The following is a 27,427-nucleotide window of genomic DNA, read 5'->3' as shown; positions in this document are numbered from 1 at the left end:
ATTAGAGGCTTCCTCTTATGTCACAACAAGGCCACTGTCAGGGTGGAGAAATGTCTAGGAAGCCTCCAACCTGATGGCATCAACATCGAGTTCTCCTTCCAATACCTTTTTCACCCTTTTTTTTCTATTCCCGTCCCCTCCCTATTCTATACCCTGCTCTCTGGTCTCTTACCACTTCTCCTCCTACAATCCAAAAACTTGCCCTTCCTTCTTCCCTTTCTCCCATGGTCCACAGTCCTATCAGATTCCTCCTTTCCCAGCCCTTTACCTTTCCCACTAATCTAGCTTCCAGCTTGTCCTCCTTCCCCTCCCCTCCCCTCCCCTTACCTTTTCATTCTGGCATCTTACCCTTTCCTTTCCAGTCCTGATGAAGGGTCTCAGCCCGAAATTTTGACTGTTTATTTATTTTCATAGATGCTGCCTGACCTGCTCAGTTTCTCCAGCATTTTTTGTATGTTTCACAACAAATGCCGACGATAATAAACCTGATGCTGATTCTCAAGTTATTTTATATTCTACGTACGTATACAGTGTGTCACCACGTACTACCCTGAGATTCATTTTCTTGCAGGCATTTACATTAGAACAAAGCAGTACAATAGAATAAATGAAAAACTACACACAAAGACTGACAAACAACCTATGTGCAAAAGAAGACAAACTGTGTAAATGCAAAAAAAACCTCTACCTTTAGAAATGGGTATTGTGGAGTCCATAAGAAAGATCCCACTCCCATTTGTCCTCACTCTGTTTACTCTGGAGCAGTGGAGGCTGAGGGGTGATGTGATAGAGGTTTATAAGATTATGAGAGGCATAGATGGAGTAGACAGACAATGTCTTTTTCCAGTGATTGAAATGTCTAGTGCCAGAGACCAAGTATTTAAGGTGAAAGGGGGTAATTTCAATGGAGATGTGAGCGGCAAGGTTTTTTTTTTAAACAGAGTTGTGGGTGCCTGGAATGTGCTGTCAAGGGTGGTGGTAAAGGCAGAGACACGAGAGACTCCTGAGAGACTCCTAAGAGACATTTTGATAGGCACATAAATATGAGGTAAATGGAAGGTTATGGACAATGTGTAGGCAGAAGGGATTAGATTAATTGGCCATTTGATTTCTAATTTAATTGGTTTGGCACAATATTGTGGGCCAAAGGGCCTGTTCCTGTGGGGTCATATCTTCCACTTCCAATACCTTTTGAGATATTGTATGCCTTATTGTCACAATATGCAATCTCTTTGCCTTTCCTTATTATAGAAAAGCATCGGTTACTGGCACTGAAAGCTGTCAGTTTATCTTCCCTAGCAAAGTAATTCATCATTCTGCTCCCCTCTTTGCACCTGCCCCACTTCCTCCCGTCAAGCTGCACATCTGGATTAAATTCATAATAAAAACAAGCACTTAAACTCAAAATTCTATGTTGCCATTCACTCTGCCGCAGCCCTTCAAGCAGAGGGGTTTTACAGCAATCACTGATTGGGGTTCAGTTCCCGCCGCTGTTGTTAAAGAGTTTGTACATTCTCCCCATAACCATGTTAGGATTTCCCCAGGTCCTCCCACATTGCAAAGATGCACGCATTCGGATTAGTGAGTTGTAGGCATGCGATGTTGGCACTGGAAGCAAATGTACGTTCCGATGTACATAAAAAATAGCTTTATGTGACAAACAAAGCTCTCTTTCCCCAATGCAGAACTGTTCCCACAACCTATGGATACCTATGGGTAGCCTCCAACCTGATGGCATGAACATTGACTTCTCAAACTTCTGCTAATGCCCCACCTCCCCCTCGTACCCCATCCGTTATTTATTTATATACACACATTCTTTTTCTCCCTCTGTCCCACTCACTATACCCCTTGCCCATCCTCTGGTTTTCCCCCCCCCTTTTCTTTCTCCCTGGGCCTCCTGTCTCATGATCCTCTCATATCCCTTTTGCCAATCAACTGTCCAGCTCTTGGCTCCATCTCTCCCCCTCCTGTCTTCTCCTATCATTTCTGATCTCCCCCTCCCCCCCCACTTTCAAATCTCTTACTCACTCTTCCTTCAGTTAGTCCTGACGAAGGGTCTCGGCCCGAAACGTCAACTGTACTCTTCCTAGAGATGCTGCCTGGCCTGCTGCGTTCACCAGCAACTTTTATGTGTGTTGCTTGAAATTCCAGCATCTGCAGATTTCCTCGTGTTTGCCCACAACCTATGGATTCACTTTAAAGGACTCTTCATCTCATGTTCTCAATATGTATTGCTTCTTTATTATTATTAATTTTTCTTTTTGTATTTGCAGTTTGCTATCTGTTGCACATTGGTTTTTTGTCCATTTGTTCGGTGCAGTTTTTCATTGATTCTACTGTGCTTCTTTGTACTTATTGTGACTGCTTGCAAGAGAATGAATCTCAAGGTTGTAAATGGTGACATATACTGTATGGATGGTGATAATAAGTTTACTTTGAACCTTTGATCTTCAGTGGAGGAGGAATTTATTGACCTGGATATTAAACAAGGCCCTGCCTGCCATCTGACTCCATGGTTAGTACTTTCAAAAGAAAGCAGAGAAGAGTTGTTCTCATTGTTGTGAACATTTATTTCTCTCAGTATTAGGTTATCTGGTCTTAACAGCATTGCCTTTATGAATGCTTGCTGTGCACAGACTGGCTGCCATGTTTCCTGCACAGTTCCTGTGAAAACCTGCGGCCTTTTGAAGTTGCTAAAAATGGAAATTTCCCACCATGGTCCTGTGCAGAAAGACAGCTGAGAACCAGCTGGAGTTTACACTTCCACTGTATATTGTGAAACATGCTTTACTAAACTACAATTCAAGATCAGTTTTTTAATGCTATTTTTTAAAAACCAGTGGTGGGTGCATTGTGCTCAGAAGAGCAATAATTTCCCCCACATTATTTATTTTCTATTCATTTGTTTTATTTTTTATGTGTACAGTTTGTCATCTTTTGCACATTGGTTGTTTGTCAGTCTTTGTAGATTTTTATTGAGTTGTTGATTTGTCATGAATGCTTCTAAGAAAGTGAATCCCAGTATATGGTGACAAATAAATACTTTGATAATAAATTTACTTCAAACTTTAAACTCTGAAAATAAAGTTTTGAATACAAGCGGAGGCTTGAGTGTTACAAAGCAACTTGGGTTAAATGTCAGAAAATTCTTCTCTGTATAAAGTACTCAATATTTGAGGGAAAAAGATTCTAAATAATGTATTAGAGACATCTTTGTCCTCAGTTGGTCATGAGCTCAGTCAGACGTATCAGCCTCTTTTGAGACAGTGATCCCTGAATGGATTAATCAAGGTGGAATCAGCGGCTGTGTAATTGTATGAATACTAAATGACAGTATAAAAGTTGAACTTTTTTTCAAACGTGTTTCCGTGAAATCAAAAGGATTAAGCACGTGTAGGTTAAATTATTTGGCAAACATTTGTTCAGTTCAACTATAGATTGTCATCCAAATGGATTATTTTACTCCTTAATGACAACTCAAATCCAAATGCTTTGAAATGTCTTTCTGATCGTTTGCATCATGTCAACATGTTTTTTGGCAGGGGAAAAAAGTGCATGCTTTTATGCTTAAGAACATGCTCTGAATAGAACTAGCTAACTTAATAGAGCTAGGTCCCCTCCAGGAATTATTTAAATTTGACTGTTATGACAGAGTATAATATTTTGATTTATAGTTAAAATATTTTTGGTTGAAACCTTCTCCATATGAAGGACTACAAGATAATGGCCACAAATGGAGGCACGGTGGCAAAGCAGATAGCATAACATTTTACAGCACTCGCGAATGAGGTTCAATTCCTGTCAGTGTCTGTAAGGAATATGTACATTCTTTCAACAACCATGCAGGTTTCCTCTGGGTGCTCCAGTTTCCATCCACATCCTAAAGCCATACAGATTAGGTTTAGTAAGTGTGGGCATGCTATGTTGGCAGTGGAATCATGACATTTGTGGACTGTCCCCTGCATGTTCTCAGACTACGTGGGTTGTTGACACAAACAAGATTTTTCACTGTAGATACTGTTTATCAGTGAAATGACGATGGAGAAGTGAGTGAAGCGCCTGTGTCACGCTTGTGTTAGCAGAATGAAGTTCCTGGGTGTCAAGATCTCTGAGGATCTAACCTGGTCCCAACATATCAATGCAGTTATAAAGAAGGCAAGACAGCGACCATAGTTCATTAGGAGTTTGAAGAGATTTGGTATGTTAACAAATACACTCAAAAAATTCTATAGATGTACCATTGAGAGCGTTCTGACAGGCTGCATCACTGTCTGATATGAGGGGGGCTACTGCACAGAACCAAATGAAGGTACAGAGGGTCGTAAATTTAGTCAACTCCATCTTGGGTACTGTCCTGGGTAATTTGTAGGCTATCTTCAAAGAGCGGTCTCTCAGAAAGGCAGCATTCAGCATTAAGGACCCCCCCGCCCCCAGCACCCAGGGCATGCCTGTATCTCATTGTTATCGTCAGGTAGGAGGTACAGAAGCCTGAAGACACACACTCAGCAATTCAGGAACAGCTTCTTCCCTTCTGCCATCTGATTCCTAAATGGACATTGAACCCTTGGACACTACCTCTCTTTTTTTAATATATAATATTTTCTGTTTTTTGCACAATTTTTAATCTGTTCAATATACATATACTGTAATTGATTTACTTATTTATTATTATTATTACTTTTTTCTCTCTCTGCTAGATTATGTATTGCATTGAACTGCTGCTGCTAAGTTAACAATTTTCACGTCACATGCTGGTGATAATAAACCTGATTCTGATTATCTCCATGATGAAGTTCAGTGAAATGTTGATTCACACACTCCAGTTAAGCACCTGGGAGATAATAATTGCAGGATCTGGAGCTGCTCTCTTCCATTATGCTGTCAACACTGGTAATGTTGCTGGAACGTCATCTCTGAGCTGATCCTTCTACAGAAAGATTTTATATCACATGGGCAGAGGGAGAGGTGATCTTCATGTAGAATCACTTCAACTTACCAGGATGTAATTTCTGCCAAGAGAACTCACCTTCCTTCAGTTCTTTTCCTCTGCACCATGTGTAGCCAACATTCATGCAGGGAGAGTTGGGTTTCAGTGTTTTCTGAGTTTTAACATCTGACCCAGATCTGGCCAATCTCTTTTTTTATGTTATAATTGAGCTCAAACCTCCATCTCAATAGACAATAGGTGCAGGAGTAGGTCAGTCGGCCCTTCGAGCCAGCACCACCATTCACTGTGATCATGGCTGATCATCCACAATCAATACCCCGTTCCTGCCTTCTCCCCATATCCCTTGACTCCGCTATCATTAAGAGCTCTATCTAACTCTTTCTTGAAACCATCCAGAGAATTGGCCTCCACTGCTTTCTGAGGCAGAGCATTCCACAGATCCACAACTCTCTGGGTGAAAAAGTTTTTCCTCAACTCCGTTCTAAATAGCCTACCCCTTATTCTCAAATTGTGGCCTCTGGTTCTGGACTCCCCTAACATCGGGAACGTATTTCCTGCCTCTAGTGTGTCCAATCCCTTAATAATCTTATATGTTTCAATCAGATCCCCTCTCATCCTTCTAAATTCCAATGTATACAAGCCCAGTCATTACAATCTTTCAACATATGACAGTCCCGCTATCCCGGGAATTTACCTCGTGAACCTACGCTGGACTCCCTCAATAACAAGAATGTCCTTCCTCAAATTTGGAGACCAAAACTGTACATCAATACTCCAGGTGTGGTCTCACCAGGGCCCTGTACAACTGCAGAAGGACCTCTTTGCTCCTATACTCAACTCCCGTTGTTATGAAGGCCAACATGTCATTAGCTTTCTTCACTGTCTGCTGTACCTGCATGCTTAGTTTCAGTGACTGATGAACAAGGACACCAAGATCTTGTTGTACTTCCCCCTTTCCTAACTTGACACCATTCAAATAGTATTCTGCCTTCCTGTTCTTGCCACCAAAGTGGATAACCTCACATTTATCCACATTAAACTACATCTGCCATCCCTGCTGATCACTGATATCCAGATCATGGCTTTTTTTCTCAACCACTTTCTTCTGCCTTCTCTCTGTAATCCCTAACCTCTGTACTAGTCGAGAACCTATCAATCTCTGCCTTAAATACACCCAATAATTTGGCCTCTGCAGTCCTCTGCTTCACTATCCTTTGGCTGAAGAAATGGATACTCATCTCTGTTCTAAAGAGATGTCCCTATATTCTGAGGCTGTGCCCTCAGATCCTAAACACCCCAACTAACAGATGTAACCTCTCCACGTCTACACTATCCTGCCCTTTCACTATTTAGTAGATTTTACCATGCACGACATGTCCTGAAACTCAGCTTCAGTGATGTTGCAGGTTACAGTTTTGTGTGGTACAATTTACAAGTATCAAAGGAGACTGGCACTCGTGACTAAACTGGTGACTGTGCATAAGTGCCGATTCAGGGCAACACAATTATTCCTGCCTCCCACTGTTCAGCTGGCAAAAGTTTATGTAAATTTGAGAGGTCGTCTTCAAATTCCACAACTCATGATGTGCCAGATTTTGTACCACATGGGTCACTTAATATTGAATTCTGCGTTCCGTGACCACTTGTGGCCCATTGTGTTTTGTTTTGCTTTCTTCAAGCTAACAAAACACATTGCCCTGTCTCATTGGGGTTTCTCTGTTGCCACTGAGACCAAGAATCGGTCTGTGGTTAACTCATGCATTTGTTAATGTGCAATCAATGAAAAATTGTGCTGTCACTTCGGTTTTTCCAACTAAAGGTTGAATGTCATTTAAGCAACACACATAAAAGTTGCTGGTGAACGCAGCAGGCCAGGCAGCATCTGTAGGAAGAGGTGCAGTCGACGTTTCAGGCCGAGACCCTTCGTCAGGACTAACTGAAGGAAGAGTGAGTAAGGGATTTGAAAGCTGGAGGGGGAGGGGGAGATGCAAAATGATAGGAGAAGACAGGAGGGGGAGGGATGGAGCCGAGAGCTGGACAGGTGATAGGCAGAAGGGGATACGAGAGGATCATGGGACAGGAGGTCCGGGAAGAAAGACGGGGGGGGGTGACCCAGAGGATGGGCAAGAGGTATATTCAGAGGGACAGAGGGAGAAAAAGGAGAGTGAGAGAAAGAATGTGTGCATAAAAAAGAGTAACAGATGGGGTACGAGGGGGAGGTGGGGCCTAGCGGAAGTTAGAGAAGTCAATGTTCATGCCATCAGGTTGGAGGCTACCCATACGGAATATAAGGTGTTGTTCCTCCAACCTGAGTGTGGCTTCATCTTTACAGTAGAGGAGGCCGTGGATAGACATGTCAGAATGGGAATGGGATGTGGAATTAAAATGTGTGGCCACTGGGAGATCCTGCTTTCTCTGGCGGACAGAGCGTAGATGTTCAGCAAAGCGGTCTCCCAGTCTGCGTCGGGTCTCACCAATATATAAAAGGCCACATCGGGAGCACCGGACGCAGTATATCACCCCAGTCGACTCACAGGTGAAGTGATGCCTCACCTGGAAGGACTGTTTGGGGCCCTGAATGGTGGTAAGGGAGGAAGTGTAAGGGCATGTGTAGCACTTGTTCCGCTTACACGGATAAGTGCCAGGAGGGAGATCAGTGGGGAGGGATGGGGGGGACGAATGGACAAGGGAGTTGTGTAGGGAGCGATCCCTGCGGAATGCAGAGAGAGGGGGGGAGGGAAAGATATGCTTAGTGGTGGGATCCCGTTGGAGGTGGCGGAAGTTACGGAGAATAATATGTTGGACCCGGAGGCTGGTGGGGTGGTAGGTGAGGACCAGGGGAACCCTATTCCTAGTGGGGTGGTGGGAGGATGGAGTGAGAGCAGATGTACGTGAAATGGGGGAGATGCGTTTAAGAGCAGAGTTGATAGTGGAGGAAGGGAAGCCCCTTTCTTTAAAAAATGAAGACATCTCCCTCATCCTAGAATGAAAAGCCTCATCCTGAGAGCAGATGCGGCGGAGACGGAGGAATTGCGAGAAGGGGATGGCGTTTTTGCAAGAGACAGGGTGAGAAGAGGAATAGTCCAGATAGCTGTGAGAGTCAGTAGGCTTATAGTAGACATCAGTGGATAAGCTGTCTCCAGAGACAGAGACAGAAAGATCTAGAAAGGGGAGGGAGGTGTCGGAAATGGACCAGATAAACCTGAGGGCAGGGTGAAAGTTGGAGGCAAAGTTAATAAAGAGGGAGATGTCTTCATTTTTTAAAGAAAGGGGCTTCCCTTCCTCCACTATCAACTCTGCTCTTAAAAGCATCTCCCCCATTTCACGTACATCTGCTCTCACTCCATCCTCCCACCACCCCACTAGGAATAGGGTTCCCCTGGTCCTCACCTACCACCCCACCAGCCTCCGGGTCCAACATATTATTCTCCGTAACTTCCGCCACCTCCAACGGGATCCCACCACTAAGCATATCTTTCCCTCCCCCCCTCTCTCTGCATTCCGCAGGGATCGCTCCCTACACAACTCCCTTGTCCATTCGTCCCCCCCATCCCTCCCCACTGATCTCCCTCCTGGCACTTATCCGTGTAAGCGGAACAAGTGCTACACATGCCCTTACACTTCCTCCCTTACCACCATTCAGGGCCCCAAACAGTCCTTCCAGGTGAGGCATCACTTCACCTGTGAGTCGACTGGGGTGATATACTGCGTCCGGTGCTCCCGATGTGGCCTTTTATATATTGGTGAGACCCGACGCAGACTGGGAGACCGCTTTGCTGAACATCTACGCTCTGTCCGCCAGAGAAAGCAGGATCTCCCAGTGGCCACACATTTTAATTCCACATCCCATTCCCATTCTGACATGTCTATCCACGGCCTCCTCTACTGTAAAGATGAAGCCACACTCAGGTTGGAGGAACAACACCTTATATTCCGTATGGGTAGCCTCCAACCTGATGGCATGAACATTGACTTCTCTAACTTCCGCTAGGCCCCACCTCCCCCTCGTACCCCATCTGTTACTCATTTTTATGCACACATTCTTTCTCTCACTCTCCTTTTTCTCCCTCTGTCCCTCTGAATATACCTCTTGCCCATCCTCTGGGTCACCCCCCCCCCACAGTCTTTCTTCCCGGACCTCCTGTCCCATGATCCTCTCGTATCCCCTTCTGCCTATCACCTGTCCAGCTCTCGGCTCCATCCCTCCCCCTCCTGTCTTCTCCTATCATTTTGCATCTCCCCCTCCCCCTCCAGCTTTCAAATCCCTTACTCACTCTTCCTTCAGTTAGTCCTGACGAAGGGTCTCGGCCTGAAACGTCGACTGCACCTCTTCCTACAGATGCTGCCTGGCCTGCTGCGTTCACCAGCAACTTTTATGTGTGTTGCTTGAATTTCCAGCATCTGCAGAATTCCTGTTGTTTGAATGTCATTTACACTGCTTCATGCAGACCCTAGGTTTAATTTGATTGCTAGGCGAATGTTTCCTCCCTTTGTAGTGGGCCCTTAATTCCGAAACGTTTTATTTTGGCATCAGTTCTAGTTGTGATTAATTTCTGATTTATTCTACTGGATTTTGATACTATTAGTCATATAAGTTTGTACCACTTTTACATGTATCTAGTGCATATAACTACCCTTTTTGTATGTTGGAAAAATGATACTAATAAAACAGACCACTCATTTGTAGCTCTGGTTGCCATTTATCAGATGTTAATTATATTCCCAGGTTTCAATCAATGCAGAGTGAAGAGATCTGAGCTGATTCAGCAACTTACAGACTTACTTTCAAGGACTTTACAACACACTTTTTTTTATTTGCACCATTTGTCTTCTTTTGCACATTGGCTGTTTGTCAGTCTATAAAGTTTTTCATAAATTCTGTTATATTTCCTTATACTCCTAAAATACCTGCAAGAAAATGAATCTCAAGGCAGTATATGGTGACATATACTTTGATGTTGAACAGTTTGAACTTTGAATCAGCAAAGGCATACCGAAACAACATGAGCTCTAACTGTAAAAGCATAGTAAGGGCATAGTTCATAACACAAGTGATGTTATGAGCTATAAAGACCAGTGCTGTAATTGTGTAGGAGGTATTCATAGTGGCATTTCTTTTTTCAACTGTGAATGCCTGCAGGAAAATGAATCTCGGGGTAGTATTTGATGACCTATATATACACTGTACTTTGATAATAAAATCAACTTTGATAATGTTGAACTTTTTTAACCCTTACCTTTATTGGTTGAGTGGTGTTGGGTACATAAATTGTGTAGATGTTGGTCGTTCTAAATCCAAGTTTGTATGCGTCGGCACAATCTTTAAAATGGATTTGTCGCCCTGGAGGTAAAATCGAAGGTTTGGCTGAAATACAAAATACACTGCAGTTTTAAACTGGTAACATCTTAAATGGCAGAGCAACATATTCCCAATGAGCTGTTAAAACAAGCTGAACCAATTGTAACTCCGGATAATCATTGAGATTTGAGAGTTATGGCTGCTGCTTTGTTCGTTGTCCATCCAAGGAACCTGAATATTAAGTAAAATTCCTAGAGAGCTCAAACCCTGCAGTGATTGAATAAATATATTCTGATACGCTGGTCAAGAAAATAAATGTGTTCAAATTTTGGTTATTGCTTTTGGAGACTCATTGGGAGGTTTATGGCAATGATTAGAGGTATGACAGAAATATATGACACATGAATAGCAAACCAAGATGCAATTCATGAGTCCTACTGGTGTTGTAATATTTCCATTATAGCTAAAGGAATTTCAAGCAATGCCTCTCATATTTTCTCTCCTGTTCGGTAAGTGATACAGGAAATGCCTTGCTTTAAGATTTATGTAAGCAACAGTTTATTGCTTCAAAACAGCTTGCAATTCAAAATCTCCTTCAAAAGTTGAGCTTTTCATTAGGGAATTCCTACAGGCAGAAATACAAATGGAAGTAGTTACATTTAGTTACCCTGTTCAAATCATGTATGAAATGCTAGAAGCGTCCATTGTTTACTTTTTGACTTGCGTCATAAATGCACCTTATTATTTATGAATTTATTTGTGGTAATATTGCTTTGTGTTATTTGTGAGTTATATGAGTTTTTTTTCCAAGCTTAAACCTGTGTTGTCTATCTTCAGCACTTCAGCTTTGATGAGCCCTGATTTTTACCGAATACTGTTAATAAATGTGAATTAAAATACTGTAAAACAGTGGATCTTGTGTGAATAGATAAATTGTGGGCTTAAATATGATTAAGGACAATATGTAAGTTCTATTAAGAATAAGCGTGCAGAGAAAATTTGCAAGGATGTTGCCAGGACTTAAAGGACTTAAGCTACAGGGAAAAGTGGAATATGTTAGGATTTTATTTCCTAGACTGTAAGCAAATATGGGGTACAGATAGAGTAAACGCATGCAGGCTTTTTCTGCTGAGGTTAGGTGAGATTAGAACTAGAGGTCATGGGCTAAGGGTGAAAGATGAAGTGTTTAAGGGGAAAATGAGGGGAAACTTAACTCAGAGGGTGGTGAGAGTATGAAACAAGCTGCCAGTACAAGTGGTGAATTTGGGTTCGCTTTCAACATTAAAGAAAATTTGAATAGGTACATAGGTGGGAGGGGTATGGAGGGCTATTGTTCAGATAGAGGTCGATGGGACTAGGCAGATTAATAGTTTGGCATAGACTAGAAGGGCCAAAGGGGCTGTTTCTGTACTGTAGTGTTTTATGACTAATAACCAAATGAAAGCTTTAATGTAACACACATCAAAGTTGCTGGTGAACGCAGCAGGCCAGGCAGCATCTGTAGGAAGAGGTGCAGTCGACGATTCAGGCCGAGACCCTTCGTCAGGACTAACTGAAGGAAGAGTGAGTAAGGGATTTGAAAGTTGGAGGGGGAGGGGGGATCCAAAATGATAAGAGAAGACAGGAGGGGGAGGGATAGAGCCAAGAGCTGGACAGGTGATAGGCAAAAGGGGATACTATCACCTGTCCAGCTCTTGGCTCTATCCCTCCCCCTCCTGTCTTCTCCTATCATTTTGGATCTCCCCCTCCCCCTCCAACTTTCAAATCCTTTACTCACTCTTCCTTCAGTTAGTCCTGACGAAGGATCTCGGCCTGAAACGTCGACTGCACCTCTTCCTAGAGATGCTGCCTAGCCTGCTGCGTTCACCAGCAACTTTCATGTGTGTTGCTTGAATTTCCAGCATCTGCAGAATTCCTGTTGTAAGCTTTAATGTGGTGAATTTCTGGGTCTAAACTAACAGAATTCAGATTACGTTGCTGTATAGTAATCAAAAAAATGCATTTATTGTTACTTTCATTGCAAAACATTTATGGTTGTGGAATATTTTTGATTGCGAAATTCTTGTTGAACAGTACACAAATATCTGCTTTCCAACTAACGACGTTTGTCTTTGTGCAGTAATCAACAGCTGCATGCCCTTAAGCCATCATTATTAATGCTATGAATTAATTATCTTACACTGCCAATATTTTTCTCTGTTATCCACCCTTTAATCTGAAAGCCATCTTTATAAAGTTTAGTTAGAAAGTCAAAAGGCTATGTTACTGCTTTGTGGTGAAAATGGCTTGAAACCACCAATACTCACAACTAGATGGGGAAACCATACTGAACAGTTTGGTAACTGTCTCCATCAAGTCAAGCTGTTGTTTCTGAAGGATTGTGTTATTTGTTGTTGCAATATTCAGTCGCTTTTCCAGTTGCTCTATGGTGGCGTTCTGTCTTGTCACTAAATCCTGCAGCTGTTCTTTATCTTCCTTTAATGATTCGAGTTCTGCTGCATGTTTGTCTTCTATTTCCAAGATTTTTTGTTCCAGTAAACTGATAAAAATTAAACAAAGGTGCTTTAGCTTCTTTGTGACTGTATAGTAAAGGTTTAATGATAGAAGTGAATAGAGAGGTTTTAAAGCTTGTAGTCGGGGGATGTGTGCATCTGTACTTTGATTGCATTTAATCCCTCTGATAAATTAGGGCTATTTGTGCAGTTAACTGTTTTCAGTATTCAGTATTATCTTTTAATTATTTGTATGTCTTTTGCACATTGGTTGTTTGTCAGTCTTCGTTTATGTAGAGACTTTCAGAAGTTCTACTGCATTTCATTGTTTTCCTGTAAATACCTGCTTGAAAATGAATCTCAAGGTAGTATATGGTGACATAATTGTACTTTGATAACAAAGTTATTTTGGATTTTGAACTTTTAAAACATTTATTTCAATCTGTGTTCATTTTATCCATAAGATTCTACATGAAAATTGTGTGTGTTGCTTCCTCACAGGTGATGAACTGAACTCTCTGGTCCTCAGTTGTAAACTCTTTCCATAAATGTCTCCATCTGAAAGTCATGGAGTCATAAAAAAGTACAGCACAGAAACAGTCCCTTCAGCTCATCAGACTGTGCTGAGCCATTTAAAATGCCTACTGCCATCGACTTACACTGGGACCATAGCCTTCCCTACCCCTTCCATCCATGTACCTACCCAAACTTCTCTTAAACATTAAAATTGAGCTTGCATGCACCACTTGCACTGGCAGCTTGTTACGCATTCTCACAACCCTCAGAGTGAAGAACTTTCCCCTCATTTTCCCCTTAAACTTTTCACCTTTCACCCTTAACCCATGATCTCTAGTTGTAGTCCCATGAAAACTCAGAAAAAGCCTGCTTGCACTTATCAATACCCCTCATAATTTTGTATACGTCAATCAAATCTCCTCTCAATCTTCTATGTTCCAAGGAATAAAATCCTAACCTATTCAATATTTCCCTATAACTCAGGTCCTCCAGACCCAGCAATGTCCTTGTAAATTTTCTCTATACTCGTTCAAACTTACTTACATCTTTCCTGTAGATAGGTGACCAAAACTGCACACAGTGCTCCAAATTTGGCCTCACCAACAGTTTATAAAACTTCAGCATAACATGCCACCTCTTCCTGTACTCAATATTTTGATTTATGAAGGCCAATGTGCAAAAGCTTTCTTTACAACCCTATCTACCTGTGATGCCATTTTCAATGAATTTTAGACCTGTATTCACAGATCCTTTTGTTCTACAGTACTCCTCAGTGCCCTGCCATTTACAGTAAGACCTACCCTGATTGGTCCTACCAAATTGCAATACCTTCCAATTGTCTGCATTAAATTTCATCTACATTTTTCGACCCATTTTTCCAGCTGACCTCTGCAAGCCATGATAGCGTTCCTCGCTGTCCACTACACCCCATTCTTGGTGGCATCTTCAAATTTGCTGAACCAGTTTATAGATTATGAAGACACGTAGTCCTCTTTTATTGTCATTTAGTAATGCATGCATTAAGAAATGATACATTATTTCGTCCGGTGTGATATCACAAAACACAGGACAGACCAAGACTGAAAAAACTGACAAAACCACATAATTATAACATATAGTTACAACAGTGCAACAATATCATAATTTGATGAAGAAGTCCATGAGCACAGTAAAGTTCAAAGTTTCTCAAATGTCCCACATCTCACGCAGACGGGAGAAGAAAGAAAAACTCTCCCTGCCATGCTGACCACAGTCCGACTCTGAGTCATCCGAAAACTTCGAGCTCCGATCAGCTCTCCGACACCGAGTACTGAGCGCCATCAATTCGACCTCTTTCTCGGTCGCCAAAAACAGGCAAGTCCAGGGATTTTGAGGCCTAACCTCCGAAAGATTCCTGACCACACAGTAACAACAGCAGCGAACGGGCATTTCAGAAATTTCTCCAGATGTTCCTCTGAGCTTTCATGTCCATTCTCCATCAAATTAGAATTGTCCACGGCCCCTATTTAACAGATACGATATCATTTTTCACCGGTGGGCTGCACACATGCAGGCACGCCACCATCTTCTCCTCCCGCTTGGGAGGTTTTACCACATTATCTTTGATATAGATGACAAACAACAAGGACCCAACACTGATCCCTGCAGCATTTCACTAGCCAAAGGCCTCCAATCAGAGAGACAACCCTCTACTACCATTCTCTTGCTTCTCCCACAAAGTGGATGTCTAATCCAATTTACTACCTCATCTTGAATGCAAAGTAACTGAAACTTCTTGACCAACCTCCCATGTGGACCTTGTCAAATGCCTTGCCATGTAGACAACTATCCATGCAGACAGCATCCACTGCCCTGCCTTCATCAACTTTCCTGGTAACTTCCTCGAAAAACTCCATAAGATTGGTTAGACATCACCTACCATGCACGAAGCCATGCTCACTGTCCTTAATCAGTCCATGTCTATCCAGTCCCTTAGAATACGTTCCAATAACTTTCCCACTACTGATGTCAGGCTCACCGGCCTATAATTACCTGGTTTATTTTGAGAGCCCTTCTTGAAAAGCAGTAACAACATTGGCTATCCACCAATACTCCAGCGCCCCACCTGTCACTAAGGGTGATTTAAATATCTCTGCTAAGGCCTCAGCGGTTTCTTCACTTGCCTTTTGCAGAGTCCAAGGGAACGCCTTGTCAGACCCTATAGATTTATCCACTCTAATGTGCCTCAAAACAGCAAACACTGTGTAATCGTTATAGAGTCCATGAAGTTGATGCTGCTCTGCCTTACATTGAGTCCATGTCTGTCACCTGAGTAAATAGAGATGCAAAAAATGCATTTAAGATCTTCCCCCATCTCTTTTGGCCCCACACATGGATTTCCATTCTGATCTTCCAGAGGACCAATTCTGTCCTTTGCAATCCTTTTGCTCTTGACGTATCCGTAGAATCCCTTAGGATTCTCCTTCACTTTGTCTGCTAAGGCAACCTTATCCCTTTTTCTTTAGCCCTCCCGATTTCTTCTTAAGAGCTCTCTTGCATTTCTTATACTTTATAAGCACCTAATTTGTTCCTACCTGCCTATACCTACTATGTAAACAACAGGAATTCTGCAGATGCTGGAAATTCAAGCAACATACATCAAAGTTGCTGGTGAACGCAGCAGGCCAAGCAGCATCTATAGGAAGAGGCGCAGTCGACGTTTCAGGCCGAGACCCTTCGTCAGGACTAACTGAAGGAAGAGTGAGTAAGGGATTTGAAAGCTGGAGGCGGAGGGGGAGATGCAAAATGATAGGAGAAGACAGGAGGGGGAGGGATAGAGCCGAGAGCTGGACAGGTGATAGGCAAAAGGGGATACGAGAGGATCATGGGACAGGAGGTCCGGGAAGAAAGACAAGGGGGGGGGTGACCCAGAGGATGGGCAAGAGGTATATTCAGAGGGACAGAGGGAGAAAAAGGAGAGTGAGAGAAAGAATGTGTGCATAAAAATGAGTAACAGCTGGGGTACGAGGGTGAGGTGGGGCCTAGCGGAAGTTAGAGAAGTCAATGTTCATGCCATCAGGTTGGAGGCTACCCAGACGGAATATAAGGTGTTGTTCCTCCAACCTGAGTGTGGCTTCATCTTTACAGTAGAGGAGGCCGTGGATAGACATGTCAGAATGGGAATGGGATGTGGAATTAAAATGTGTGGCCACTGGGAGATCCTGCTTTCTCTGGCGGACAGAGCGTAGATGTTCAGCAAAGCGGTCTCCCAGTCTGCGTCGGGTCTCACCAATATATAAAAGGCCACATCGGGAGCACCGGACGCAGTATATCACCCCAGTCGACTCACAGGTGAAGTGATGCCTCACCTGGAAGGACTGTTTGGGGCCCTGAATGGTGGTAAGGGAGGAAGTGTAAGGGCATGTGTAGCACTTGTTCCGCTTACACGGATAAGTGCCAGGAGGGAGATCAGTGGGGAGGGATGGGGGGGACGAATGGACAAGGGAGTTGTGTAGGGAGCAATCCCTGCGGAATGCAGAGAGAGGGGGGGAGGGAAAGATGTGCTTAGTGGTGGGATCCCGTTGGAGGTGGCGGAAGTTACGGAGAATAATATGTTGGACCCGGAGGCTGGTGGGGTGGTAGGTGAGGACCAGGGGAACCCTATTCCTAGTGGGGTGGTGGGAGGATGGAGTGAGAGCAGATGTACGTGAAATGGGGGAGATGCGTTTAAGAGCAGAGTTGATAGTGGAGGAAGGGAAGCCCCTTTCTTTAAAAAATGAAGACATCTCCCTCATCCTAGAATGAAAAGCCTCATCCTGAGAGCAGATGCGGCGGAGACGGAGGAATTGCGAGAAGGGGATGGCGTTTTTGCAAGAGACAGGGTGAGAAGAGGAATAGTCCAGATAGCTGTGAGAGTCAGTAGGCTTATAGTAGACATCAGTGGATAAGCTGTCTCCAGAGACAGAGACAGAAAGATCTAGAAAGGGGAGGGAGGTGTCGGAAATGGACCAGGTAAACTTGAGGGCAGGGTGAAAGTTGGAGGCAAAGTTAATAAAGTCAACGAGTTCTGCATGCGTGCAGGAAGCAGCGCCAATGCAGTCGTCAATGTAGCGAAGGAAAAGTGGGGGACAGATACCAGAATAGGCACGGAACATAGATTGTTCCACAAACCCAACAAAAAGGCAGGCATAGCTAGGACCCATACGGGTGCCCATAGCTACACCTTTAGTTTGGAGGAAATGGGAGGAGCAAAAGGAGAAATTATTAAGAGTAAGGACTAATTCCGCTAGACGGAGCAGAGTGGTGGTAGAGGGGAACTGATTAGGTCTGGAATCCAAAAAGAAGCGTAGAGCTTTGAGACCTTCCTGATGGGGGATGGAAGTATATAAGGACTGGACATCCATGGTGAAAATAAAGCGGTGGGGGCCAGGGAACTTAAAATCATCGAAAAGTTTAAGAGCGTGAGAAGTGTCACGAACATAGGTCGGAAGGGATTGAACAAGGGGTGATAAAACAGTGTCGAGGTATGCAGAAACGAGTTCGGTGGGGCAGGAGCAAGCTGAGACAATAGGTCGGCCAGGGCAGGCAGGTTTGTGGATCTTGGGTAGGAGGTAGAAACGGGAAGTGCAGGGTGTGGGAACTATAAGGTTGGTAGCAGTGGATGGGAGATCCCCTGAGCGGATAAAGTCGGTGATAGTGTGGGAGACAATGGCCTGGTGCTCCTTAGTGGGGTCACGATCGAGGGGTAAATAAGAGGAGGTATCCGCGAGTTGTTGCTGTGCCTCGGCAAGGTAGAGGTCAGTACGCCAGACTACAACAGCACCCCCCTTATCAGCGGGTTTAATAATAAGGTTAGGATTAGTGCAGAGGGAGTGGAGAGCAGAGCGTTCCGAAGGAGTGAGGTTGGAACGGGGACAAGGTGCGGTGAAGGGATCGCTCCCTACACAACTCCCTTGTCCATTCGTCCCCCCCATCCCTCCCCACTGATCTCCCTCCTGGCACTTATCCGTGTAAGCGGAACAAGTGCTACACATGCCCTTACACTTCCTCCCTTACCACCATTCAGGGCCCCAAACAGTCCTTCCAGGTGAGGCATCACTTCACCTGTGAGTCGACTGGGGTGATATACTGCGTCCGGTGCTCCCGATGTGGCTTTTTATATATTGGTGAGACCCGACGCAGACTGGGAGACCGCTTTGCTGAACATCTACGCTCTGTCCGCCAGAGAAAGCAGGATCTCCCAGTGGCCACACATTTTAATTCCACATCCCATTCCCATTCTGACATGTCTATCCACGGCCTCCTCTACTGTAAAGATGAAGCCACACTCAGGTTGGAGGAACAACACCTTATATTCCGTATGGGTAGCCTCCAACCTGATGGCATGAACATTGACTTCTCTAACTTCCGCTAGGCCCCACCTCACCCTCGTACCCCATCTGTTACTCATTTTTATGCACACATTCTTTCTCTCACTCTCCTTTTTCTCCCTCTGTCCCTCTGAATATACCTCTTGCCCATCCTCTGGGTCACCCCCCCCCTTGTCTTTCTTCCCGGACCTCCTGTCCCATGATCCTCTCGTATCCCCTTTTGCCTATCACCTGTCCAGCTCTCGGCTCTATCCCTCCCCCTCCTGTCTTCTCCTATCATTTTGCATCTCCCCCTCCGCCTCCAGCTTTCAAATCCCTTACTCACTCTTCCTTCAGTTAGTCCTGACGAAGGGTCTCGGCCTGAAACGTCGACTGCGCCTCTTCCTATAGATGCTGCTTGGCCTGCTGCGTTCACCAGCAACTTTGATGTATTATACCTACTATGTACCTCCTTTTATTTTCCTTAATCATGGCCTCAATATCTCTTGAAAGTCAAGGTTTGCTCCACCTGTTAATCTTACCTTTTATTCTCACAAGCTTTGTACTCTCAAAATTTCACTTTTGAAGGCCTCCCACTTACCAAGTACACCTTTGCCAGAAAGCAGACTGTCCAAATCCACACTTGACCTTTCAAAATTGACCTTTCTTCAATTTAGAATCTCAACCAGCAGACTAGACCTATATTTTTATATATTTACTTTGAAACTAATGGCATTGTGATTACTGGGTGCAAAGTTTTCACCTACACAAGCTTCTGTCACCTGTTCTGTCTCATTCCCTAATAGCAGATCGAGTATCGCACACTCTCTTGTTGGGACTCCTGTGTACTGATTAAGAAAACTATCCTGAACACATTTGACAAACTCTATCCCATCTATTCCTTTTACAGAATGGTAGTCTCAGTCAATATGTGGAAAGTTAAAATCACTGACAATCACAACCTTATGATTTTTGCAACAGTCTGCAATCTCTCTACAAACTTATTCCTCTAAATTCCTCAGACTGTTGGGTGGTCTGTAATATAGTTTGGGTGGTTTCAACTCTCAGGCATAATACAAAAAGAAAAGAAAAACAAAACAGCAATAATAAATAAATAAGCAATAAATATCAAGAACATGAGATGAAGGGACTTTGAAACTGAGTCCATATGTTGTGGGAACAGTTCAGTGTTGGGGTGACTGAAGTTATCCCCTCTGGTTCAAGATCCTGCTGGGTGAGTGGTAATATCTGTTTCTGAATCTGTTGTGTGGATCCTGAGGGTCTTCTACCTTCTTCTTGATGGTAGCAATGAGAAGAAAGCATGGCCTGGATAGTGGGAGTCTTTAATAATCGATGCCACGTTCCTGCAACGGTGATCCTTGTAGATGTGTTCAATGGTGGGGAGGGCTTTACCTGTGATGGACTGGCCTGTATCCAATACTTTTTATCGGTTTTGGTCCATATGGCATTGTGTTGGTGCGTGGCCAAGTGGTTAAGGCATCGGTCTAGTGATCTGAGGCTGCATATTGTGTCCTTGAGCAAGGTACTTAACCACACATTGCTCTGCGACAACACCGGTGCCAAGCTGCATCGGCCCTCGTGCCCTTCCCTTGGACAACATCGGTGGCAGGAAGAGGAGAAACTTGCTGGTCTTCCATACAACCTTGCCCAAGCCTGAGCCCCAGAAACCTTTCAGGGCGTGAATCCATGGTCTCACGAGACTAACGGATGCCTATTTGGTCCATATGGACCAAATTTTATTGCATGATCTGGCTGCATTTTGTCATTTATGGACACCCAATAATGTCCTTTGAGATGTTGCCACATCATAAATGCAGTTTGTTACCCATATAACATCCTGGTTTCACTTATCCAAATCCAAAGTGACACACACAAAATGCTGGAGGAACTCAGCAGGTCAGGCAGTATCTGTGGAGAAGAATGAACAGTCGATGTTTCAGGGCTGGAAAGGAAGTGGGAAAAAGCCAAAATAAAGGAGGACAAGTACATAGTTCACTAAAAGCAGCATTACGGGTAGACTGGGTGTGAAGAAGGCATTTGGCTCACTGGCCTTCATTAGTCAGAGCATTGAGTATAGAAGTTCAGATATTATGTTGCTATTATAGAGGGCACTGGTGAATCCACACTCGGAGTATTGTGCGCAGATTTCTTCACGCAGTTATGGGAAAGACATCATTAAATTGGAAAGAGTCCAGAGATTTACAAAGATGCTGCCAAGACTCAAGGGCCTGAGTTCGAGGGAGAGGTTTACTGGTCAGATCAGTTCAAACCCAGCCAAGAAAGCTGAATGGTGGTGTAACTTTATACAGCTTAATTCAGATGCACTGAAATTGTTCGCAGCATCTCAAAGTGTTAATATGAGGTTCCCTCTCTCGATTAGAGAGTCTGGGTCTGCAGATCACAGTAAGAAGCAAGAGATTCAAGTGTAAGATTGGGAGCTATTTCTTCACCTGGAGAATTGTGAATCTTTATGCTTCGGTGCTCCAAAGGGCAGGGATAATCAATTACTTTGTGCATTCAGGATGAGAGACTTGTAGAATTAAAGAGACATGAGGTTCAGGTGACTAAATACTGTTACTCAAGATAATTCTTGACTTTGAAGGGCCATATTGCCTTCCCCTCTTACATTGCAACAATTAGCAAATAAAAGAACTTTGCAATAGAATCCAAAAAGTACTAAAAGTTGAACATTCAAACTATTCTAACTGGGTTTTCGCTATCATAAAACATGGAACATTACGGCAAAGTGCAGATCCTTTGGCCACGATGTGCTAACCTTTGAAACTACTCTAAGATCAATCTAACCCTTCATCCTATAAAGCCCTCCATTTTTCTGTCATCCATGTGCCGAGCTAAGAGTATCTAAAATGTCCCTATTGAATGTGCCTCTACCATTGCCTCTGGCAGTGTGTCCAAAGCACCTGTCACTCTCTGTGAAAAAAAAACTTACCTCCAACATCCCCCTATACTTTCTACCAATCTCCTTAAAATTATACCCCCTCATGTTAGCCATTTCCACCCTGATGGAAATGTCTCTGGCTGTCCACTCAATCCATGCCTCTTTTCTGAAAGCAACATGGAACCTTTGAATCTTGCTGTTAATCAGCCCAGTTCTATGAATCCAAAAGTATATTTTCACTAGTCTAAGTTACACTTCTGAGAAACACTGTATTGAGAAAGATCATTAGTTGGATAACCACTGGCAATGAAATCAGTTCAGCTTGATTTTTGTACTGCATTCAACATGTAATAATGAGGGGAACAAAAACACAAAACCAACAGCATTAAAACTTAAAAACAGACACATTAATTCTCAACAACAGCAAGTAACAACTAGAGGAGATGCAGTGAAGGAAATCTGGTGTCAAACTGAAAAAGCATCTAAAGTGCATTTGATAAGATCTGGAGAAGTCAAAACATTAGCACTGAAATGAGTGCAATTGTGACCACATTTTTCTCTGCCACTAAGATAAGGTGCCTTTGAGATAACTCATGGGGAAATGAGATAAAATATTTTCACCATGTTATCCTGTGAAAACTTGCAGAAATAAATTTAAATGGTTGATGTTCTGCATTTTGAGGTGTAATTGAATCAGGGAATACTTGGTCTGTCCATTGCTGACATACCAACAATGTCACATGACTAGAGAGAAACACAATTACCTTTATTTTAAAATTCTCAATATTATTTTTAAGTATTTTCACAGACACATCTCTGTCCACTTGAAATCATCCAGTTGAGCAAACCCAAAACTTCTCGGTCAGGCTGTCAGTCCTGATGAAAGGTCTCAGCCCAAAACATCAACTGTTTGTTCCCCTCCACGGATGCTGCCTGACCTGCTGAGTTCTTGCAGCACTTTGTGTGTGCAAACACGAGGAATTCTGCAGATGCTGGAAATTCAAGCAACACACATCGAAGTTGCTGGTGAACGCAGCAGGCCAGTCAGCATCTCTAGGAAGAGGTACAGTCGACGTTTTGGGCCGAGACCCTTCAGGACTAACTGAAGGAAGAGCTAGTAAGAGATTTGAAAGTGGGAGGGGGAGGGGGAGATCCAAAATGATAGATGAAGCAACACCTTATATTCCGTCTGGGTAGCCTCCAACCTGATGGCATGAACATTGACTTCTCTAACTTCCGCTAATGCCCCACCGCCCCCTCGTACCCCATCCGTTATTTATTTACATACACACATTCTTTCGCTCTCTCTCTCTCTCTCCTTTTTCTCCCTCTGTCCCTCTGACTATACCCCTTGCCCATCCTCTGGGTTTTTCCCCCCCCTCCCCCCTTTTCCTTCTCCCTGGGCCTCCTGTCCAATGATCCTCTCACATCCCTTTTGCCTATCACCTGTCCAGCTCTTGGCTCCATCCCTCACCCTCCTGTCTTCTCCTATCATTTTGGATCTTCCCCTCCCCCTCCCACTTTCAAATCTCTTACTAGCTCTTCCTTTAGTTAGTCCTGACGAAAGATCTCGGCCCGAAACGTTGCCTGTACCTCTTCCTAGAGATGCTGCCTGGCCTGCTGCCTTCACCAGCAACTTTGATGTGCGGCACTTTGTGTTGCTCTGGATTCCCAGCATCTGCAGAATCTCTTGTGTTTCGGATAAACCAGTCACCTGTCTCATTTCCACCGTGTCCTGCCTGGGTCAGAAGCATTGCTTATGATGTGTGACCCTATTCTGGCCCAGGAGAATGATAGGGTTTGAGTGAGCTGATGGGACAGGTGTCGAGAGCTATATTAATCCCAGTTTTCTTATTCTCTCCACATTTCCATCAACACCACCCAAGGTTCTATTCTGACCTACACACAGGAAGAAGTAAGTTACATAATTTGGAAGTAAATAAGACTAGACCAAGGTTTCTAACATTCAAGAGAAACTGATAACTCAAAAGAACAACTCAGAGTGATATTGCTTATTGTGTGTAGTGCAGGTAGTATCACCTTTCTATGTGGATTGCATAACAATCCCCACCAACAAGAAATCCACACATCAGCATCCTGTCTAGCTGCCGCCACTGCCCATAAGGAGTTTGTATGTTCTCCCCATGACTATGTGGGTTTCCTTCGGGTGCTCTAGTTTCTTCCCACAGTCCAAAGACGTACTGGTTGGTAAGTTAATTGGTCATTGTAAATTGTCCCATGATTAGGCTAGGGATAAATGGGGCTATTGAGCACTGTATTGAAATAATTAGAAATAAATTATTGAGACTACTTGAATTGCAAAGGCATAGAAGGCAATGGGCTGATATGGGTAGGTAGGATTAATGTGTAGGTACGATCGATAGTAGGCACATGGTGGGCCGAAGGGCCAGTTTCTGTTCAGTATGATCTTATGGCTGTGCACAGCTGCACGGTAACACAATGCATAGACCAGCTTCCGAAACCCAAGTTCAATCCTGACTTCAGGCACTGTCTATGTTGAGTTTTTCGCATTCTCTCTGTGACCGTTTGGATTTCCTCCAAAGATGTGCAAGGTTGGTGGGTTAATTCACCACTGTCAATTTCTCAGTGTGTATGCATAAGGGATAGAAATTGACTAGGGTTTTTAATTTTTTTAAATTTAGAGATATAGCTCAATAATAGGCCCAACAAGTCTGCAGTGCCCGATTGCACCCATGTGACCAATTAACCGACTAATTGGTACATCTTTGGACTGTGGGAGGATACTGGAGCACCTAAAGGAAACCCACATGGTCACGGAGAGAATACACAAACCTCTTCCAAACAACAGTGGGAATCGAACCCTGATTACTGGCACTGTAATAGCATTTTGTTAACTGTTATGCTACTGTTAATGGGAGAATAATTTTTAAAATGTAGGATTAGTGTTAAATTAGTGTTGGTGGTTGTCATATACTCAGTTGGTGGAGGGGTCTATGACTCTTATTTAGTGCAATGTTGCCATTTAGTTGTGAAGTTGCATATAATCTGCAGTGCAGATAGTATCAATCTCCCCATGTCAACTTTCTGGAATGCATAACAACACCAATCCTGGCAGAAAGCTCTATATCTACACCGTGAACTTGTCCACTGCCCCATGTTACTGCTGTTTAAAAAGGCAACAACTGAAAGAATTACTTCTCTGAGCTAAATTCTTATCAGAAGGACACATCTTAAAATTGTGGCTTCTAGAAATCATTGAGCTATCCTATTTATTTAAATTTAGTTGAATCGGTCACCATTTATTCGTCTCTATTCAATGTAAAGTGTTGAAACCTGCTACTGTAACAGGCCCAGACTGAGCGTAGGACATGCATCTTTAGCCAAAAAGTGATGAATCTGTGGCATTCATTCATCTGTGGCTGTGGAGGTCAAGTCACTGGATATATTTAAAGTGGAGGTTGATAGGTTCTTGATTGATAAAGGTGTCAAAGGTTAAATTCCAAATGTCACTCCACTCTTCAAGAACGGAGAGAGGCAGAAGAAAAGAAATTATAGGTTAGTTAGACTGACCCCAGTGGTTGGGAAGATGTTGGAGTCAGATATTAAGGATGAGGTCTCAGTACTTGGAGACACATAATAAAATAGGCTGTAGTCAGCATGGTTTCCTCAAGGGATGATGAAATTGATGGCTTTGTTGCAAAGTTTGCAGACGGTATGAAGATAGGTGGAGGAGCAGGTAGTTCTGTGGAAGTAGAGAGACTACAGATGACTTAGATTAGGAGAATGGGCAAAAAATGGCAGATAGAATATAGTGTCAGGAAGTGTATGTTCACACATGTTGGTTGAAGAAATAAAAGGGATGACTATTTTCTAAATAAGAGAAAATACAAAAAACTGAGATGCAAAGGGACTTGAGAGTCCTTGTGCAGGATTCTCTAAAGGTTAATTTGCAGGTTGAAGCTGTGATGAGGAAGGCAAATGCAAAGTTAGCATTCATTTCAAAAGGACCAGAATATAAAAGCAAGGATGTAATGTTGAAACTTTATAAAGCACGAGAGAGGCCTCACTTGGAGTATTGTATGCAGGTTTGGGTACCTTATCTTAGAAAGGATGTGCTGAAACTGAAGAGGGTTCAAAGGAGGTTCATGGAAATGATTCCAGGAATGAATGGTTTGCAATATTAAGAGCATTTGATGGCTCGAGGCCTGTGTTAATTGGAATTCAGAAGAATGGCGGGTGACCTGATTGAAACCAATGGAATAGCGAAAGGCCTGATAGAGTGGGTGTGGAGAAGATGTTACCTATGGTGGGACAGTCTAAGACCAGAGGACATAGCCTCAAAATAGAAGGGTGTCATTTTAGATCGAAGATGAAGAGGAATTTCTTTAGCTAGAGAGTGGTAAATCTGTGGAATTCTTTGCCACAGGCAGCTGTGGAGGCCAAGTCTTTATGTATTTTTAAGGCAAAGGTTGTTAGATTCTTGATAGGTCAGGGCATGAAGAGATGCTTTATATTTTATACTTTATTGTCGCCAAACAATTGATACTAGAACATACAATCATGATAGCGATATTTGATTCTGTGCTTCCCACTCCCTGGATTACAAATCGATGGTAGATATTAAAAATTTAAATTGTAAATCATAAATAGAAAATAGAAAAATGGAAAGTAAGGTAGTGCAAAAAAACCGAGATGCAGGTCCGGATATTTAGAGGGTACGGCCCAGAAATGGGTCAGGATCCGTTCAGCAGTCTTATCACAGTTGGAAAGAAGCTGTTCCCAAATCTGGCCGTACAAGTCTTCAAGCTCCTGAGCCTTCTCCCAGAGGGAAGAGGGACGAAAAGTGTGTTGGCTGGGTGGGTCGTGTCCTTGATTATCCTGGCAGCAGTGCTCCGACAGCATGCGGTGTAAAGTGAGTCCAAGGACGGAAGATTGGTTTGTGTGATGTGCTGCGCCGTGTTCACAACCTTCTGCAGCTTCTTCCGGTCTTGGACGGGACAACTTCCATACCAGGTTGTGATGCACCCTAGAAGAATGCTTTCTACGGTGCATCTATAAAAATTAGTGAGGGTTTTAGGGGACAGGCCAAATTTCGTTAGTTTTCTCAGGAAGTAAAGGCGCTGGTGGGCGTTCTTGGCAGTGGACTCTGCTTGGTTGGACCAAGTCAGGTCATTTGTGATATTGACCCCGAGGAACTTAAAGCTTTTGACCTGTTCCACTTGCGCACCACCGATGTAAATTGGGTCGTGCGGTCCGTTACTCCTTCTGAAGTCAACAACCAATTCCCTCGTCTTGCTGATGTTGAGGGATAGGTTATTGTCTTCGCACCATGCCACCAGCTTCTTAATACAGGAAGAAGGCTGAGGCCTGAGGCTTGGGGCTGAGAAGAAAGTTTGATCCACCATGATGAAATGGTGGAGCTGACTCGATGGGCCAAATGGCCTGATTCTGCTCCTATATCTTACGATCGAATGGTTATGGGAAGAAGGAAGAACAGGACACATCTGAATCACCATCACATACCTGATTGAAGTCCCAGATATGTAACTGAAGTGGAGCATTAAATCTCAAATTAAGTCTGAGTCAGACAATTTCAGGGAAACTAAGAATATCAAACATACAAGCAGATAAACCAACTATAATTTGTTGTCGTCTCCTTCAGATTACTCATTTTCAAAAGATTATTGAAGTTATTTTTCTTTCACACTCTTGAGTTCTTTAAAACTAATATGCAAGATAAAAGCGTTTTCAATATTTTTTAAAGTCATAGTTTTCCCCTTCGCTGGGTGTTTATTGGTGTACAGTGAGCATTCACTATTTTTCTTGGCTGGGTTATTACTGTTGATTTGTCACCTTCCATTATTTGAATGAATTTGTTTCCAAAAATAAACAGTGATTTCTATAGACATTGTGCCAATTCTGGTGGCCTACTCAAAACCA

At 43.3% G+C, this 27,427-nt stretch overlaps 2 protein-coding genes across 3 annotated transcripts in view; one reads left to right on the top strand and one right to left on the bottom strand.

Moving 5' to 3' along the window:
- mcph1 (microcephalin 1) overlaps nt 1–27,427 on the top strand; it is a 292,116-nt gene that overhangs the window by 125,818 nt on the left and 138,871 nt on the right. The window lies entirely within an intron of this gene.
- The window catches only part of angpt2a (angiopoietin 2a), a 101,015-nt gene that overhangs the window by 36,187 nt on the left and 37,401 nt on the right, over nt 1–27,427 (bottom strand). The window contains exons 4-5 of the mRNA XM_063038940.1: nt 12,557–12,789; nt 10,189–10,316 (exon numbers count right to left, since the gene is read on the bottom strand). Coding sequence (XP_062895010.1) covers nt 10,189–10,316; nt 12,557–12,789 — 361 coding nt within the window. The remainder of the gene's footprint in view (nt 1–10,188; nt 10,317–12,556; nt 12,790–27,427) is intronic.

This window comes from Mobula hypostoma, chromosome 2 (genome assembly GCF_963921235.1).
Source record: "Mobula hypostoma chromosome 2, sMobHyp1.1, whole genome shotgun sequence".
Lineage (NCBI taxonomy): Eukaryota > Metazoa > Chordata > Chondrichthyes > Myliobatiformes > Myliobatidae > Mobula > Mobula hypostoma.
Note: the sequence above shows the minus strand (reverse complement) of the source record. Positions and strands in the feature narration are given on the sequence as shown.